The sequence below is a fragment of the Arachis duranensis genome, chromosome 2, assembly GCF_000817695.3.
Source record: "Arachis duranensis cultivar V14167 chromosome 2, aradu.V14167.gnm2.J7QH, whole genome shotgun sequence".
NCBI classification, from domain to species: domain Eukaryota; kingdom Viridiplantae; phylum Streptophyta; class Magnoliopsida; order Fabales; family Fabaceae; genus Arachis; species Arachis duranensis.
Window position 1 is genome coordinate 77,618,319 of NC_029773.3, and position 17,556 is coordinate 77,635,874.

A 17,556-nucleotide genomic window follows, 5' to 3' on the forward strand; every position below is an offset into this window, starting at 1 on the left:
TCAACCGTATTTAATGTATGAATGAATAATAAATTTTTTTGAAAATAGATCATAATATGTAATTTTAAAATTGATGATATTATATGATTAAATTATTTTGATAATTAAATTTAATTAAACTGATTTAATAAATTAATGATTGATAATAAAAATTTTAATTTAAATAAAAAAATAATATAAAAAATTAGTTAAACTTAATTACAAAAAATACTTATTCACCTATTATTTTTCTTCTAAATCATACGAGTAATAATTTCACATTAGTTATTAATGTAATATTTTAGATTATAATTATAGTTTTTAAAGAAACATAAAATTCTTTGCAAAGCTTTGGTCCTCTTATTTGGAAAAATACTAGCGTCCCCGCGCAGGAATAAGATTACTCTGTCCACCACATCTTACACCATGGAAGATCTTATGAAAATCATTAGTACAACTAGTGAAATGAAAGCCTGATTTGATGGATTAAAAATGTAAAATATATATAGAAACAGAATTGATGTTCAGATATCTCCCTCTTTCTCAATCAGAAGGCACAGCGAGGGGCATGAAATAATGAAATGTAATGCACAACGCAAAGGACATGCATGGCAGCATAGCTAACTGCATCAGTGCTATCACTACAGCTATGTGCCTAATGCTAATGCAAATACGCTAATGCTGCTTATTATTTGGTATTTAACTTTTTATTTAATTTATTTTTTATGATAAATTTTAAATATTTAAAATCATTTATTTTTATATTTTTTATTTTTTTAATAAGTTAAACACTATTTTTAAACATTTTAACAATCATGCAAAGCTTTTTTCAATCTGCTTTAGGAGACGCACCACGCGCGCGCGTAAAGGGTGACGGTTGAGGAGTTCGTTGTTGGTGAGGGAATTGGTGAGGCACTAAGCCATACTTTCAGTTCCTCCTATATTCGTGCCTCCCATTTTCTCCTTTCTTTTCCTAAACTTTTTTTTAAAAAGAATTATATTATGAGTTTTTAAAATAAAAACTTTTGATTAAGAAAATGTTAACGAGTATTTTTAAGAACATTAAATAATTTGTCTTTATTGAAAACAAAGCATTAGTTTGGTTTGTAGAAAAAGGTTGTTTGAGTTCTTAACTGATCAACTGATCAGCTTGTTTTCTTTTGTTATTATTATATGTATTTTTTGGGTCACTCACCCATACACCTCACTACACAAAGGGTTCTTTTCTCATGGAAACAATGTTTTACTTGGTCCATTCTTAACCCAATAATACCTAATGTCAACTGCAGTTGAGGTCTTAGTTTAGATGCTACATTTGAATAATACTTATTGAATAGTGCATTGGAATTCAACTCCCAACTAAAGTTGGATGTAATTTAGAAACTCCCAAAATGTATGTGAGTACTGAGTAGTGTACTAGTGTATAATGACAAAAACAAAAAAAACACACACACACACACAACTGAGGCAAGCACTCCATCAAAACCTAAGAGAATGAATCATTTTGGACATAGAAATATTCTAAAACTTCGAAACATGAAAAATTTTCATTTAAAATTGTCAATAAGTTCTTGGGAGAACAAATCATCTTAATTTATTCTCTTAATTGATTTTATAAAATGTGATTTCACACTTTATACAACTTTAATGGTACAAAAGTATATTTTAGAGCAATTCCAATATTAGTTTCTATTTCAATTTTATTTTGGTTCCTGTAAAATATCACATTAACATTTGTAGAACTATATGTTATATTTTATTTGAGATTTAAATATGAGATTTATTATTCCAATACTTAGTCTCAATTTAATTTTAATTTTATATTATTTTTAATTATATTATCAAGATAATTATACAAATAACAAAATTTTATTAGTTTTCATTAATGATATCATTTCTCTAAGATGGGATTGGTTTTATTTTATCTATTAATTTTAATGCAAAGTTTAATTCTAAATTAATTTATTTTTGGTACAAAAGTAATACTCCAAGAACATTCTATTAGAGTTGCTTTACTATTTTTTTTTAGAAAATGACAAATAAGTGTATGATTTTTTGCCCTGCATACATTTTCATCAATAACTATTTGAAAATACTTTTAAATCCCTTACTTTTTTAAAAATTGGATATATGTAACAGAAATGTATGTGACACGACTCCCATTGTATTAACCTGACAGTTACGGATACACACTTTTAAAAAAGGACTAATTTGTCCTATTTCAAATTCTCTTCTTCCACGTGTGCATTCGTAATAACTAGGTTGGCACAACAAGAGTCACATCACATATTTTTGTTAGGTCTAACCGATCTATACGAACTGAGGGATATTAATGTCCAACTTTTAAAGAGGTTAAGAACTTGAAAGTATTTTATGGTTAAAGACAAAAATATCCACTAAATAAAAATTAGAGACCTATTTTTTTAATTTTTTTTAGTATGTTTTCCGATAAATAATTGAATTTGTGTTTAGAAAACTTCTATGAAGAAAAAAAAAAAGAATGATTTAGAATTTAAATTCTAAATCAGAGATTCAGAATTTTTGATAAAGAATATTTTTCTACCTTTGATCGAAGTGTCAAAGTCAAATTTGGAGGAAGAATGTAAACTCTTCCAAAGAATGTGCAGGAGCATGAATGAAGGGTACCTAAAGGAAACAACACATGCAATTTACACATTGAATGGTATGCGTATTACGCATGACATAAGCCAGATTCTAATGTGATTGATCTGTTTCTCAAACAGTGCTTTGGCTTCTGCTGCCTTTTTTTTTTAATACAATTATTTGTTCTAGGAAATAAGATCATTAAGGTGGTGCCCCTTACGAAATTGAAGCATCGGATTCCATTCTACAGTTTTGTTATTCTTACAATCTATTCTGACAGTATATTACACGACCACTGTTGTGATCATTTGCACAGAAATGTGAAACTATAATATTCGCTGTGTGATGAGTTATAGAAAATTAGAAACATCATTTTCATTCATTTTATTTCTATCAATTTTTGAAATATTATCGAGTGTGATGTTTTTTTTTCTACCAACAAAAATGTTATTTACACGTCAAAATCAGCTATTATATATGTGTATAAATATATATAGCTTAATTTATTTTTAATATATATTTTATATTTTACACTTAATATGGTTGTTCTATCAAATATACGTATACTCCATAATTTGTTTTAATATTCTCTTAAATCTTTTAACTTTTCTGCTCAATATAGTTTTAAACAATATCATAATACATCATAACTCAAGTGTATTGTAATTGGATGATATAGTTTGTCGCCTTTTGTATGCCATCCTCTCAATAAAAATATTAATGACGTGAACTGAATATCAAAGAACTCATCCCAAAAGGTTAGTTTATTGGTGAAAACCCCTTAAATTGCACTTGAACTAAAATCAACAATAATCTTCGTCGATCAATAACAAACAACTAACCGATAAAAACACCATATTTCTTTTTGTTCAGAAGTGGTAAAACCCACTAAAATGAATCTGTAAGGTGTATTACATGGATATGGATCATACCTTTTTATAGATTGCAAAAAATAACTTTATTTGACATTAGAGACATTCGCAGAGTACGAAAAGCAACCCATTAGGCCATTACACATATCATCTACCTTAGATTTTGTAGGTTGCCAAAAACAATTTATTTTAGCTTTTTGGCAAATTCTGGAAGCACTAGGTGTTTTCTTTTGAAACATGTAACAAACCAGTTCATATACCAATATATCACCCTAGTCGCCCGTTTAGTGAACTACACCAGCTAAAATATCATTTAAAAATTAAATTCTGGCAAAATTGAACAGACAGCAAATACAAATTTATCTTGTACATAGAAACTAAATCATGGTACATTTATTCAAAGCAAGAAAATAAAAATTGTGAATCAAACCCACACTAAAACCGATCAGAATTCAACGTGCCACTATTTCTCATGGGATTTAATATTTGCATGTATTGGATAAATCTCATCTTCGTTATTATAAATCCCTCGTATTTTTACACACAAAAAAGGAAAATAAATACTTGAATGCACACCTAGGAAACCTCAGATTGCCCTAATTATTTCTCTTAAATTTCCACCAAGGAGAGGCTGTCAAGTACCCAAACAAGCAGCTTCAAATTTTCTCACAAAAGGGAAATCAAATCTTAACAGCCAGCAAAATAGAGAAATGATGAAGTTGAGAAGGCAAAAATTGTCAACTTCAGAAGCCACTATTGGATGAAGAAGCTGCAGCTCTGAGATCAGAAGTGGATCCATTACTTGTTTTGCTGATGATCCCTTTCCCGAAATATTCGGCAATGACAGAAAACCCATCTTTGGAGTTCTTGATTTGATGGAAAAACCTATCCTGGTCCTTAGAATTTTGCTCCAGATTTCTTTTCATTTCTAAGACAGATCTGTATTCAGGAGCGCACTCAGGGCATTCTTTTTCGTTGTCACCGAGGCAGCGCAGATGAAATGAGTGCATGCACATGAAGTGCACAGCAGGGAGATCAAGGGTAAAAGTGCATGCAGTGCACTTGCTAAGCTGGAAAATTCGAGCATTTGTCCGAAGATCCTGAATCTCTTTTCTCATTGCCAGTGTATCTTCCTGTAGAGAAATAATTTATTAATCTTCGCCAAACAGAGAAGGAATGGAATATCCATTAACTAACACTACCACCACTGATTAGCATCAGGTGGAATTTTCATGTGCGAAACTCAACTGAAAATTTTCTCATATTATCTCTCCTTATCCAAAATAATATTTGTATGCCTACCAAAATTAGCATTACAGTGCACAAGTCTGCCAATGCAGCAAGAACTAGGGATTTCTAATTAATGAAAATTCAATTCATAATACCAAGAGACATGCAGCATGCACTACAACTTGGAGATGTTTACTTCAAATAAATAATTACACGGTAAAGCACTAGTCTTACAACAGAGAACAGATTCTTCGCATTATATAATCAAGATCACCCAGCTGCAATTCCACATATATATATATATATATTCATCTAAATTACTGCTTCTTTTATGCAGTCAGTATTCATAATTTAAAGAATGAGTAGGGAATGGTTCAGGAGTTATTGATACTAAAGGGAACAGAGGGAAGTGCGGGCAGAGTTTTAAAACCATACACTGATAAATGTTTGAAGGTAATAGGCTAATAGCCATAAAATTTTACATAACTAGTATCAGTCAAATCAATTTCCTATTCATAATTCTTCAGAGTCATAACTTTCTCTCAATAGAAAAATTTATTCTGGAGTTTGGACACCATCAGAGTAATGAGGAAATACAGAAAGCATATTATGTTTCACTAATTATTCATGTCATTAGGAAATTAAACATATACCAGTTATAAGGATATAAACTACCAGATAAAATTAGGACCCAACCTGATATTTCTCAATAGCTTGTCGATCCTCCTCAATCATCTTTGATTCCTGCTCAAGCTTTCGAGCAATGTAGTCTTTGATTACAGAAAGTGTGAGGCATGGATTTCTTGAAAGAGTTTGAAGGACAATTATGGGGGGCAAAATATCATCCCTCTCAATATAGGTCAAAACTTCTTTTACTTCTTTGGAGCAATCTTCTCCGAGCTCACCAAAATATTTAAGTAAATCTGCCCAAAGAGTTGGATCCCCTCCTTTAACTGAATCCCCCAGCTTTTTGCAGCATGCAATTAACCCCTCATGATCATGCGCCTGCATATAGCAAGCAATCACTTCTTTATAAAGTTTCATCTTTTCATACAAATATAGAAGTCCGTCTTTGAATGCATTCATTTCACATAATATAATTGCTAAATCAACATCATAAAGTGGATGTTCTGCTTCTGCAGGCCATGCACTCTTAAGTAAGCGTAGACCCTTCTCACGCCTTACAAGACGGTCCTTCTCCTCCTTTGAACCTTTTTTACCAGCAGTGGTTCCATTGGATTCGGCATTTAAAGTCACAGCTTTTGCCGATGCTCCATTAAGGTAATCTCCTCCCCCATTAACTTGTGACATTGAAGGAAAGTTCAACTCATTGGCTATATACAATTCTAAGAGGGTATTGTGAATCTCCACTTGAGCAGGTGAATCCTTGATCTTATTGGTATATTTCTCGAGAAATTCCATAAGGGACTGAGGATGATGAATGAAGATGCTGAGAAAATCAACCGGAGATGGCAACATAGATACATAGAGACCATTTGAGTCTCCTCTTTTGTCTCCATCCTCTGTACAGAGCCTTATGAGAATCTCTATTGTCTCCACTGGTTTGTGCTCTATTAGAATTTTACCATACTCCTTTATTGTCATCCCTGCTTGACTTGCTTCAAGACTTGAAATATATTCCAAAGCCTCTTCATATCTATCAAGATCTTCAAGCAAAATTTTCAAGTACCACTCATGTCTCCCCGCTTTCTTTGCAACATACATTGCATGCTCATGATAATTGGCAGCACGACAAACCCTGATTGCTGTCTCCACATCAAACTTAAGTTCCCCAACACTGTCATCACTTTTAATAAACAGATTTAGCTTTTCAACATCCTTAAGTTTGGTGTAACAGTTCAATAGAAGTGTGGTGTGATCTTTAGAAGCAAGACCCTTCTCATGTAGTTTTTCCAAATAATTTGTCAGGTTGTAGATTCTTTGAGCATCCAAAAACTTCTGTATGACATAAGAAGGTTCAAGGTGACCAATAGTATGAATGTATTGAGCCATTGCCTCATCATAGTCTTGCTTGCTATACAGATGATCTCCATATTTTCTTAGCACCTCAGCTGTGGCAGCAGCATCAGCTTGCTGAGTTTGAACAAGATTAATTGCTACGGTATATAGGTTCTTCTTAAATAACATGTCTAACTTGCTTTCCATGTCTTTTTCCCCTATACATAAAGCTGACTTGTCACTCATTATAAGTATTATGTTACCCCATTCATACAGCATGTGAGAAACCTCTTTAACCGACGCACTATGGGCTATTAAACGATTCTTCAGGTCATAAATGTTGAAAGTGTGCTTTCGTGTTCTTTGATCAGCAATGACACACAAAAGGTACCCTCGAAACCATCCTAGCAATTTCTTCTCTCCCTCAAAGGCCCAACACGGACCACGCCCATCAACTTCATAAAAGTATACTGCCTCAGGTCGCCCAATCATCAGCTCCTGCCAATATTACAAACATGAAAATATTTAAAATTCAGAGATAATATAAACGTGAGAATATGCTAAAACTTATTATGAAGGAACAAAGACTGCATACAGAGCGGTCACTCATTGCAACACTATGTCCATCACATCCAATCTGATCAAGGGTTTGCCTTCTTGGTGGTTGATCATGCAATGAGAACAAGCTCACTGAACTTGGAGTTACAGCAAACAGTTGTAGAGATCGACCATCTACCCTAAATCCAAGACCATTTATGGAGGACAGGGTTTTGTCTGAATGGCTTTCCACCTGAAGCTTGAATCGGCTGATACGTTCCCTTGCAATATCTCCTTTGATGCAGTAAATAGAACCATTGTCTAAGCCAATAGCTATGAGTAGTATAGGAGGCACTTCTTCTAAGACTAAAAAAGAAGTAATCTGCAGTGCAACAAATTTCCCGCATTGTAAGAAACTAAGAACAAGCAATTGAAATGGTCAATATACATTATTTTCAGCTTCTATATTCAGTATGCATAAAAGTCTCATTACCTGTGCCTCAGGAAACTGATTGGTGAATATACGCAATATCCCAACACAATCAGGACTCGTCATGCTTGAACTCTCTGGTTGCATCTTATCAAGGTCAAAAACCTTCAGGCACAAAGGTGATTGCTGGGGAGAAAGTTGTTCATCTTCCCCAATAGTTACTAAGAAGTTGCGTTGCTGGTTAATCAACATACAAAAGAAAACTCCGTTGTTAAATTCAATTCAGAACCCCAGCAATATTCGTCAACTACCCATAAAAACATTTAATCACAGAAGTCTTTCACCAATCTTGAGAGGGGGGGAGGAGGAATATTTCCAACCCTTTAAGTCGTTCATCAATTCGAAATTAAAACAGTATACACTAGATAGTACAAAATGTTCAGAAATCCCAACAATGAAGCAAATCAAAATCTGCACACTTAGCAGCAACGAGCAAATAACTGAGAAAAAAGGAACTCTTGCTATAGGGTTATATACCTATTTAATCCAAAACAACAATTCCAATATTGAAGCACCTAAGTTTTATTATCTCCCTTATTTTTCCCAGTTTATATACTCCCTCATCTCTTTCAAACCCAACTATTTATCATCAAAAGTTGCTCAATGGTACCATCAACCAGCAATCAAACACAAAATAAACAAAATCTTCATGCAAATAAGTGAATAATTCACATAAATGCAAGGTGAATTGCATACATATGTTACAGATTAATAATCTCCACACCCAAACAACTATCTCCAATCCAAATAACATTTCTATTTCACGGAGGCATCTACAGAGTGAAATCAATCGATTACCTTGAGCTGTTGAAGAAAGAGGACACTGGAAGCGTGAGGCTTGAAGGCGTAATTGAACTTGAGACCTCGATCAAACAAGCAAACGTTACCATCATCAAAACCAGTCACCACCTTTCCCCTGCCACTGGAACAGCAAGTAATCTTCTTCGTGGCGAGATCATCGTCTTCCTCGCCATCCGGAACCACGCATTTCGCCGCATACTTCTCCTCGAAGAACTCAAACTTCCTCCATTGATACATCGATCCGGCTTCACCAAAATGCTCCCTTCTTCTTTGAATCACTTCCCTTCTTTAGAGAAGGGTACCATCACCATGATTTTATCTACTCTCAGATACCTAGGCTTAGAGGTATAGAATACACGGAATCTCAATTTTTTTTTTACAAAAAAGAATAATAATAAAAATCAGAACATATTCAAGATGTAGAACAAATATCTGAATGAAAAAATTTTGAAATATTAAAAACTTTTTATAAGGTAAAGTTGCAAACTGTAATTGGGGATCTAGTGACGTGGAAGGAGAGAAGCGAAGGAAAATTGAATCAAATTTAGAGAAGATGGAGAAGGAAAGGGGCACCAGTGTCTTTCTCGGTCCGTGAAGGAGAGTGATCAATTGCGAACAGCGACGGTAGTTGTGAGACTCTCTCTGGCGGCGGCAGCGACGGTGTTGGTGGAATAAGAAGGGCAGTAGAGCGGCACGACGTGATGAGCTGGTAAAGAGATGAGCGGCGGTGGTATGGTGATCCTAGACTTATTTTGTTTCAACTTTCAGCGTATGCAACGGACTGACGGAGTAAACAAATTTGCTAAATTAAGTCACCAAAAACAAAAAAGTCACCAAAAAAATTTGCTAAATTAATTTAGTTTTAGTCACCAATGTTATGTATCAACAAAAAATATATAATGTGATTTATCCAGCTAACTTCAACCAAGTCATTTAAATACACGCACCTTTTATAATAGAGGATTTTTTCTCGACGTTTCTAAGTGGATTTCATTTTTTTTTTCTTTGATTTTTTTGCATTCTCTACAAATTTTTCCTCTCTTTCTATATAGATTTTTGCTTTTACTATGAATGCTATATGATTTGTTTTTTATCAAAGAGTGAAATCAACTAGTGGCATTAAATTCGTATAGGTTTTTTGTGTTAAAAAAAATGGAAGATGCAAGTTCAGATCAGTTAAATTATGACGAATTGGATTATTGTTCTGAATCGAATCAAATGGATGAGATTTGCTTTGTTTCTAGTTAATGTGCTCGTTAGTAGTTGATGTTCGTGTAATTGATTTGTCTACAAGTTGAATAATTTCGTTAGCAAAAATTGTGTCCAAAACATCCAATTCCATGACTCATTTTCTCACGGAGGTTCTCTTAGAAGAATATAGATATTGGTTGTTAGTAACCATCTCAATCAAATCTAGAGCCTCCTCAGGAGTCTTTTTCATGTGAAGAGATCCGCCTATAGAATTATCCAAAGACATTTTGGCAGTCTCAGTAATTCCATCATAAAAAATTTGTAACTAGATCCAGTCTGAAAACATGTCAAGAGGACATTTTCTAAATATCAGCTTATACCTCTCCCAAGTTTCATAGAGAGATTCACTTTTTCTCTGCTTGAAAGTCTAAACATCTATCCTCATCTTACTCAGTTTCTGATGTGGAAAGAATTTAATCAAAAATCTATTGACCAACTTGTCCCATGTATCCAAGTTCTCTTTGGATTGTGTGTCAAGCCACTGTTTGGCTCCATCTCGTACAACAAACAAAAAAAGCAACAACCTATAAATATCAGGATGAAAGTCAAGAAAAGATTCATTGTCTATGTTCTTACTCATAAACAAACAAAAAACAAGAAAAAGTGAAAATCTCTACATCAGAGTGAACAAAATTTTCCGTGAGGTAACATGAGTAAAAGAAATAAAACTAAATAAATGGAGCTAAAAATTTTGAAAAAATATAAGAAAAAGGGAACAAGAAATTTCGAAAATAATAAAGAAAAGAAATAAGAAAATAAAATAAATAAACTAAGGAAACACCAAACTTAATTTCGAAATTAAGGAGAAAAATTGCAAACAAATTAAAGCAAAAAACGTCTAATCTAAGCAATCAAATAACGGGTAGTTGTCAATCACAGTCAATCCCCAGCAAATGCGCCAAAAATTTGGTGCGGATTTTATAAATCATAAACTAACTGGCAAGTACATCGGGTCGTACCAAGTAATACCTCAGGTGAGTGAGGGTCAATCCCACGAGGATTGATGGATCAAGCAACAATAATTGAGTGATCAACTTAGTCAAACAAATAAAAAGGAGTGTTTTGAGTTCAAATTGCATCAAACGGTAAATCAGAAGAGTAAAGTAAGCAAACAATAAATTGGTTGTGAGAAATAATGTGAGAAAATAGTTAAGATTTTGGAGAGATTCAGATTTTCAAATTAACAATTCTTATTAGCTATCTTGATTATGCAGAGATTCAATTCACAGTAAACTTTAAGTGATTAGACTCCAATTCTTTGGTAATTTAATCATCCTCTAACTCAATTAACTGCCAATTTATTGGTCACTTAATCTAATTAGAGGGTTTACGTTCAAATCCTAGTTTATAAGCCACACAAAACCCTAAGAATCTAAAGATGATATGATTATATGTTACGTATCACATTAAATCCAGATAATTAGAGAGTCATGAGAATTCAGTTTTCAGCTATTATTTAGGCGAGATAACTTTTCCAAGATTCAATAAGAATTCAATTTAGAAAAGAGTTATTTTTTAATATACTCTAATTCGTAGGATGAAGAACGAAACAGATTTTTGAATGTAAATCAGTGCATAAATCAGAAGTAGAAAACAATAGTTATTAATTCATCCAAATAAACAGAGCTCCTAACCTTAACAATGGATGTTTAGTTGCTCATGGTGCAAAAAAAATCCTAAAAATTGTAAAATTGAAAAGTACGGCCAAAGAGAAGCGAGCCTGCAGTGCTGAGATATCTTCTCTTTTATATCTAACCTAATTGATTTAAAAATTAAATTCCAAAACCTAACTAATATCTTTTTCTAATTAAAAATAAATTAAAATATAAATCAAATACACGGAATTGCGTTGCAGGCTTTGTTTGGGTGTGGGGTTTGGCGCCATACTTGGAAGGAGTGGTGCCTGACTTGAAGAGTAGGTGTGGTGCCATACTTGGTAATCCAGGCACCATACTTGAGAGGCTTGGGATGCACATGGCACCATACTTGGTAATCCAGGCGTTTGGCTTGAGGGCTTGTGATGTATGGCGTTCAACATGGCACCAAACGCCGTAATGTGGTGTTTGGCACCACCTTCTGCTCCAAATCTAGCGAGTAACAATAGAATATTATATATCGTTAAAAATCTTTGGAAATTGGCTTTCTAATGCCACTAGAAACGCATCAATTGGACCTCTGTAGTTCAAGTTATGCTCGTTGGAGTGTGAGAAGGTCAGGGTTGACAACATTTACGAATTTTCTTTGCACTTTTGCCAAACGCGTCCAAATGCCACCTGTAATAAATCAAATTGCAAAACAACTCAAAGTAGCATTCATGGTGGCTTAAAACACCTGAATCTCAGAATAATATAGCAAACCCACATGCAAATTACTAAGAAAAGATAAGAACGATGCTCACACATCAGCGGCCCATTGTACTTTCGGACTTCCTACTAGCCTTTCCTCTGCCGCATAGTCACACATATCAGCCAATTATACCTATTCCCAAACTGCACACACTTTTTATGATGCTTCAACTGATTGGACTTAAACACCTTGTACTCTACACCTCAATGAATATTATAACTCTTCACTGTCAACACAGCTTCCTCCTTACTTTGGAACCGTTGCCCAATTTAAAACTCCTCTATGTCAAGCATACCATGCCCGTCTCCGTGAATAGCAGACAGCTGTTGACCTGGAAATGCTGGTTGATTCATCACCTCAAGAACCAAAGTAGAGAAGTGTGGAGGGTACTATTGTGTCTGAGAGCTTGAACTCCCTTGTGATCTCCCAACTCATGTTGTGTCTTCCTCATTGTCAGTATCATCACCAATAATGGGTGGTTCCGAATCTGACTCATCATCATCCATGACCTCAGCAAGTAAATCTCTATCTCTAACCTCTATGAATGCTGGTGTACCATCCAATACCGGTGCTGCTCTGATTGTAGCTGCAAGCTCCCCAAAGGTACGCACATCACCCAAGTTGTCTTCATTATCTGCCTGAACGGGCAGATCTGCTGCAAATGATAGAGATGAAATATCGACGGTGACATCGTGACCGGTTGGAATGGCACTAGAACCACCTTCTAGCCCGACGGTTGGCGGATTCGGAGCAGATCCACCTGAACTATCCTCCACATCAACCATTCTCCCAAACAACTCCATAGCCCCCAAATCTGGAAATCTAAATTGACTGTAAAATATAATACGAATGTCGTCATCGCCTAACATCTCATACTTTCCAAACTTAATATAACCTTGCCTGAGTGAGATAGGAATCCGAAAAAATAATTGCTTCACGCATTTTTTACCGCACTGTCATAACTTCTGTAATATACTATTTCGTAAATTCTCTAAACTCATTGAAGGATTTACGAACACTCTGGTATGCTTTTTACTAGTGAACGTTACACCCTCACTTGTGTTTTCATCAATTTTTTTTCGGTGATGAACTAACAAAAACACACTCTTAGCCATCTTCCAAAACCCTCAATTCAACTATGGTTCAATATACATCATGTTCGTTTATTTATAGCCTCTTTAAGCGCATAAATCATTCCACGGTCAAGAACTTTATGTTTTTCAACGTAAATCATCACAATCTAATGTGCCTTAGGGTATTTGCATAGGAGGTTGAGTAGTTGCACGTAAATCGTACTAGGGTTGTGAGCTTTATGTTAAAAAGCGTTATACATGTCAAGATGGGACGATTTATATACATCATGTGAAGCACAATAGTCTGGGACGATTTATGTGTATTTGTCCAATACATTTAAGTACAAATCGTACAAATCGTCTTAGGATAGCATGTTTCATGTATTATATAACACATATCACCCTAAGATGATTTATATATTATATAGTTTAGGGAATCCATGTTTACAAATTCCATTTAAAAGATTTAGGTCATTTCGATTTCTTATTATCTTATTTAAATAAAAAATTTAAAAAATTAGTAATTTTTAAATTTTTTATTTATAAAAATTAAATGGAGAATATAATATTTTAATCTTTTTACTGTTGCTTAAAAAAATTCTTAAGATATGATAGTATTAGAATTATATTAAATTTTTTATAAGAAAAAAAATTAAATCACTAATATTTCTTAATTCTTACACAATAAATTTAGCTAATGTCTATAAATAAAAGTACCGAAAAATAAAAAAATCTTAAAAGATTCACGTAATTATTTCAAAAGACAAAAAATACTTAATAAAAAAAATTCAATTCTAATTAGTACTTAACTAAGTGTTGCATAAACACATAGTTGTCAGAATTGAACCGGTGATCGAACCGGTCAAACTACTAGTTTATTGACTCAACCGATAAATTACTGATTATACCGATAAAATCGGTCTCACGTAAATATAAAATATAAAATAGTTAAAAACTTAAAATTAAAATTTTAAATACATATCTTTACTAACATTTTATAAAGAATCAAATTTCAACTTCTAAAAATAACTAATATAAAAAAATTATAAAATTTATCAGTAATACTACAATAGTATCTTAATTTGACACAATAAAAAAATAATTAATTCACAAAATCTATCGTCTAACTATAATATCAGTAAATTTTAACAATAATATCAAAACAAATAACCTTAATCACAATACTAACATTGAAATAGATCAAGTAAATTAATAAATTTTTAGTGAAATTTATAGTTATATTAATAATAGTATATAATTAAAATATAATTAATTTAAAAAATAGAAAAAACAAAAATTAAATTAAATTAGATATTTATGTATACTATATAATTAATATTTATCACATATAATAATAAGAAGTGCAATGATTAGGTGGCAAGTGAAAATTATTTTTGCTCAAAGATTCGATTTTGATCTGATTCATATCGGTTTTTTTTTCTTTAAACGGTCTAAAGAGTAAACCAAACTAAATTAAAATCCAGTTTATCAATCTTTTAGTTGAACCAGCTAATCCGGTTCGACTTTTACAACTATACATAAATACGTTCTGTTAACTCAAAAAGAATTTATTAATAAAGAAAATAACCTATCTTATAGAATTAAAAAATCAAAAGTAAAATTTTTTTTTTTGCTAAAATCTTGTGACAAAAAAATTATTCGAAGTCGAAATTAGATATTCACTCTTAAAAAAATTATAGTGATTTTAAGTTGATTTTAATATATTTAAATATTGATAAATTTTAAAATAATTTAAAATAAAAAAGTTAAAATTGCATTTAAATTAAATTTAATTTGATAATACTTTTTTTTTAAAATGAAAGAAAATAGATTACTCTTAAAAAATATATTACTTATATATTAGATGTCCTTGAATGCTTGAATAGCATTTTCCTACATCGACATGGTGATTTACTTAACCAAACACAATTTCACACTTACACACATCTCAATTATTGAACTTTCCCAAACATAACGAACATAAAATCAAAGAAACCAACTGAAAATCCAAAAACACAATCATGCATCATTATCATCATCCAAATCAAAACATCATTACAACTCAGCCAGAGATCTCAATGACTTTGACCTCAGGCTTCTTCTCCGGCAACTTAGGAATCGTAACAGTGAGCACACCATTCTCCATTGAAGCCTTAACCTCATCAACCTTTGCATTCTCCGGGAGCCAGAACTTCCTCAAGAACTTCCCACGTCCCCTCTCCACTCTATGCCATTTCTCATCCTCCTTCTTCTCCTCCTTCTCCACGCGCCTCTCCCCGCTTATCTGCAGCACGCGCCCTTCTTCCACTTCTACTTTCACTTCTTCTTTCTTCAGCCCCGGCAAGTCCGCTTTGAACACGTGCGCTTCCGGCGTCTCCTTCCAATCCACACGTGCGTTTGTGAAGCTCGAAACCTCGTTGTTGGAGCCGAATGGTGCCCATATGTCTGAGGAGAATGGGTCCAGCAAGGTGCTTCTGTTGCTTAGCAATGAAGGAATCAGAGACATGTTTCTTGATGAGCTTTGTCTTGTGTATAAGAAAGAGAAGAGAATTGAGCTTTGAAGGAATTAAATCTCCGATGATTATTCTAGTGATTATGAGATTGAAGGAAGATGAGTGGCTTATTTATAATAATAATTTAAGTGCCGATGATGGGTTATCGTGAAGTTTCGGGCATGTTCGATGGTTGTGATGATTGAGTTATCGATGTGTGTCCACAATGTTCTACTAGTTTCTTTTACTATTTGTCAATGGCTTTTCTGATAGGTTTAATTTCCTTTATCATGATTTGATTTGGATATGAAGCAGAAGAGAAGAGAAGGGAAGAGAACCTTCTTCTCATTTCCTCAGCTTTAAGTATTTTCCTTACTTCTTTAGGGGAAAAAAAGTATTTAAAACTTTTTTTTTTCAAGCTTAAATAAGGCCACCATTGGTATAAAGACCACGAAAACAACTTTTTCTAAGATTGTTTATTTACTTTAAAATTTTAATTTTACAATAAATTTTAGGTTTAATTATTCTCTGTTAGTCTTTATAATTTTACTAAATTTTTAATTAGATTTTTATATTTTTTTTCTTTTTATTGAATTTCTACACTACTTTAATTTTATAATTAAGTCATTTCTAGTATAAAAAGAATAAAATTAATTGAATATTTTTTTGTAAATTAAAAATATTTATAATTAAAAACTTAATTAAAATTTTGACCATATTTATTTTAGTAAAAATATTATGTTAATTTTAATATTTTTAACATGAAAAGGGCATAATTACAAAACTAAAAGCAGTATAGGGATCAATTGAAAGGAAAAAAAATATAAGAACCTAATTAAAAATTTGGTAAAACTATAAAGACCAACAGACTAATAAAACCTAAATTTTATTCAAAAAATTTAAAAATGAATAAGAATGATTAGATTAAAAATAGAATAATTAGCAATAAAAATTAGACAATTTAATAAATTAAAATATAGATCTTTAAAAAGTGAAAAATTATTAAAAGAATTATAAATAAAAATTTAATTCAAAAGAATTATTAAATTCACAAAAAATAAAAATATATTAAAATGATAATAAAATGAAAGTAAAAAATAACATTATAAAATTTACAAGAAATAATTGAAAGATAAAATAATCTTTTATTAATTTTTTGTTAAAAATTTAAATTTTTAACAAATTCAAGAATATAACAATCTAGTGAATAGACAAAATCAAACGTTCTTATTTAAAAACATTTTTCCTTAGTCTTCATCTAAAATAAAGCTCTACAATAATTTCAAATAACATCAAATTAAAAGAGTATATATGTGTGTGTTATGGAATCGGCCCACTTGCAGCATATGACCCATCTTGAATCTAAAATATTCTTTTATGGAAAAATTTTACTAATGGTCATTAGTCAAGAAATTAAAATTTAGGGGGTGTTTAGTTTTTTATTTTTTATTTTTTTTTACAAAAAATAGAAAGCAACATTAGAAGCTCGGTTGGTGGGTGAATTTCATATTCAATTTTGTATCGAAGTGTTACCTGAGTTGTTTAAAGGAGTTTGAATTTTAGGTGAAAATAATTTAAAACTCTCAAAATATTCTTGAGATGATAATTGAAGTATTTATAAAAAAATTTAATGCCAAAGCTAACAGATATTTTATTAGAGCGTAATTAATTTGAGACAAAAATTACCTGATATAAATATAAATGAGTTATTGTAAATAATGGTTCCAAAGTAAAAAGTTTTATGTTGGGTCATATGTTATTTATTTTTCTTGGTGTTAGAATTATTAGCATAGTAGGAGGTTAGATCTTACTAAACTCACGAGATCATTTTACGAATATAAAGCTTTCAGTGTGCTTTCTGAGTTAAGACCTAATCAAGTTGATGTAATCCAACCTAATTCTTAAGTCAGAGTAGATTTATA

At 32.1% G+C, this 17,556-nt stretch overlaps 2 protein-coding genes across 4 annotated transcripts; both read right to left on the bottom strand.

The window, feature by feature from the left end:
- Positions 1-3,826: 3,826 nt before the first annotated feature.
- Positions 3,827-9,335, bottom strand: LOC107474993 (vacuolar protein-sorting-associated protein 11 homolog). 3 transcript variants are annotated; one of them, XM_016094633.3, is made up of 6 exons: positions 9,046-9,335; positions 8,470-8,805; positions 7,675-7,848; positions 7,240-7,563; positions 5,382-7,142; positions 3,827-4,588 (listed from the first exon to the last, which is right to left on the bottom strand). In XM_016094633.3, exons 2-6 carry the CDS (start codon positions 8,707-8,709, stop codon positions 4,199-4,201), a joined length of 2,889 nt encoding a protein of 962 aa, XP_015950119.1. In that variant the 5' UTR covers positions 8,710-8,805; positions 9,046-9,335; the 3' UTR covers positions 3,827-4,198. The 3 variants fall into 3 exon arrangements, with proteins under 3 accessions (XP_015950119.1, XP_015950120.1, XP_052113097.1); XM_016094634.3 differs by having other exon boundaries at positions 8,470-8,810; XM_052257137.1 differs by lacking the exon at positions 9,046-9,335 and having other exon boundaries at positions 8,470-8,823.
- A 5,638-nt stretch (positions 9,336-14,973) lies between these two features.
- On the bottom strand, positions 14,974-15,968 carry LOC107475114 (class I heat shock protein). The gene has a single exon (XM_016094743.3). The coding sequence runs from the start codon at positions 15,646-15,648 to the stop codon at positions 15,205-15,207; it is 444 nt and encodes a 147-aa protein (XP_015950229.1). The 5' UTR covers positions 15,649-15,968; the 3' UTR covers positions 14,974-15,204.
- Between the last annotated feature and the right edge of the window lie 1,588 nt (positions 15,969-17,556).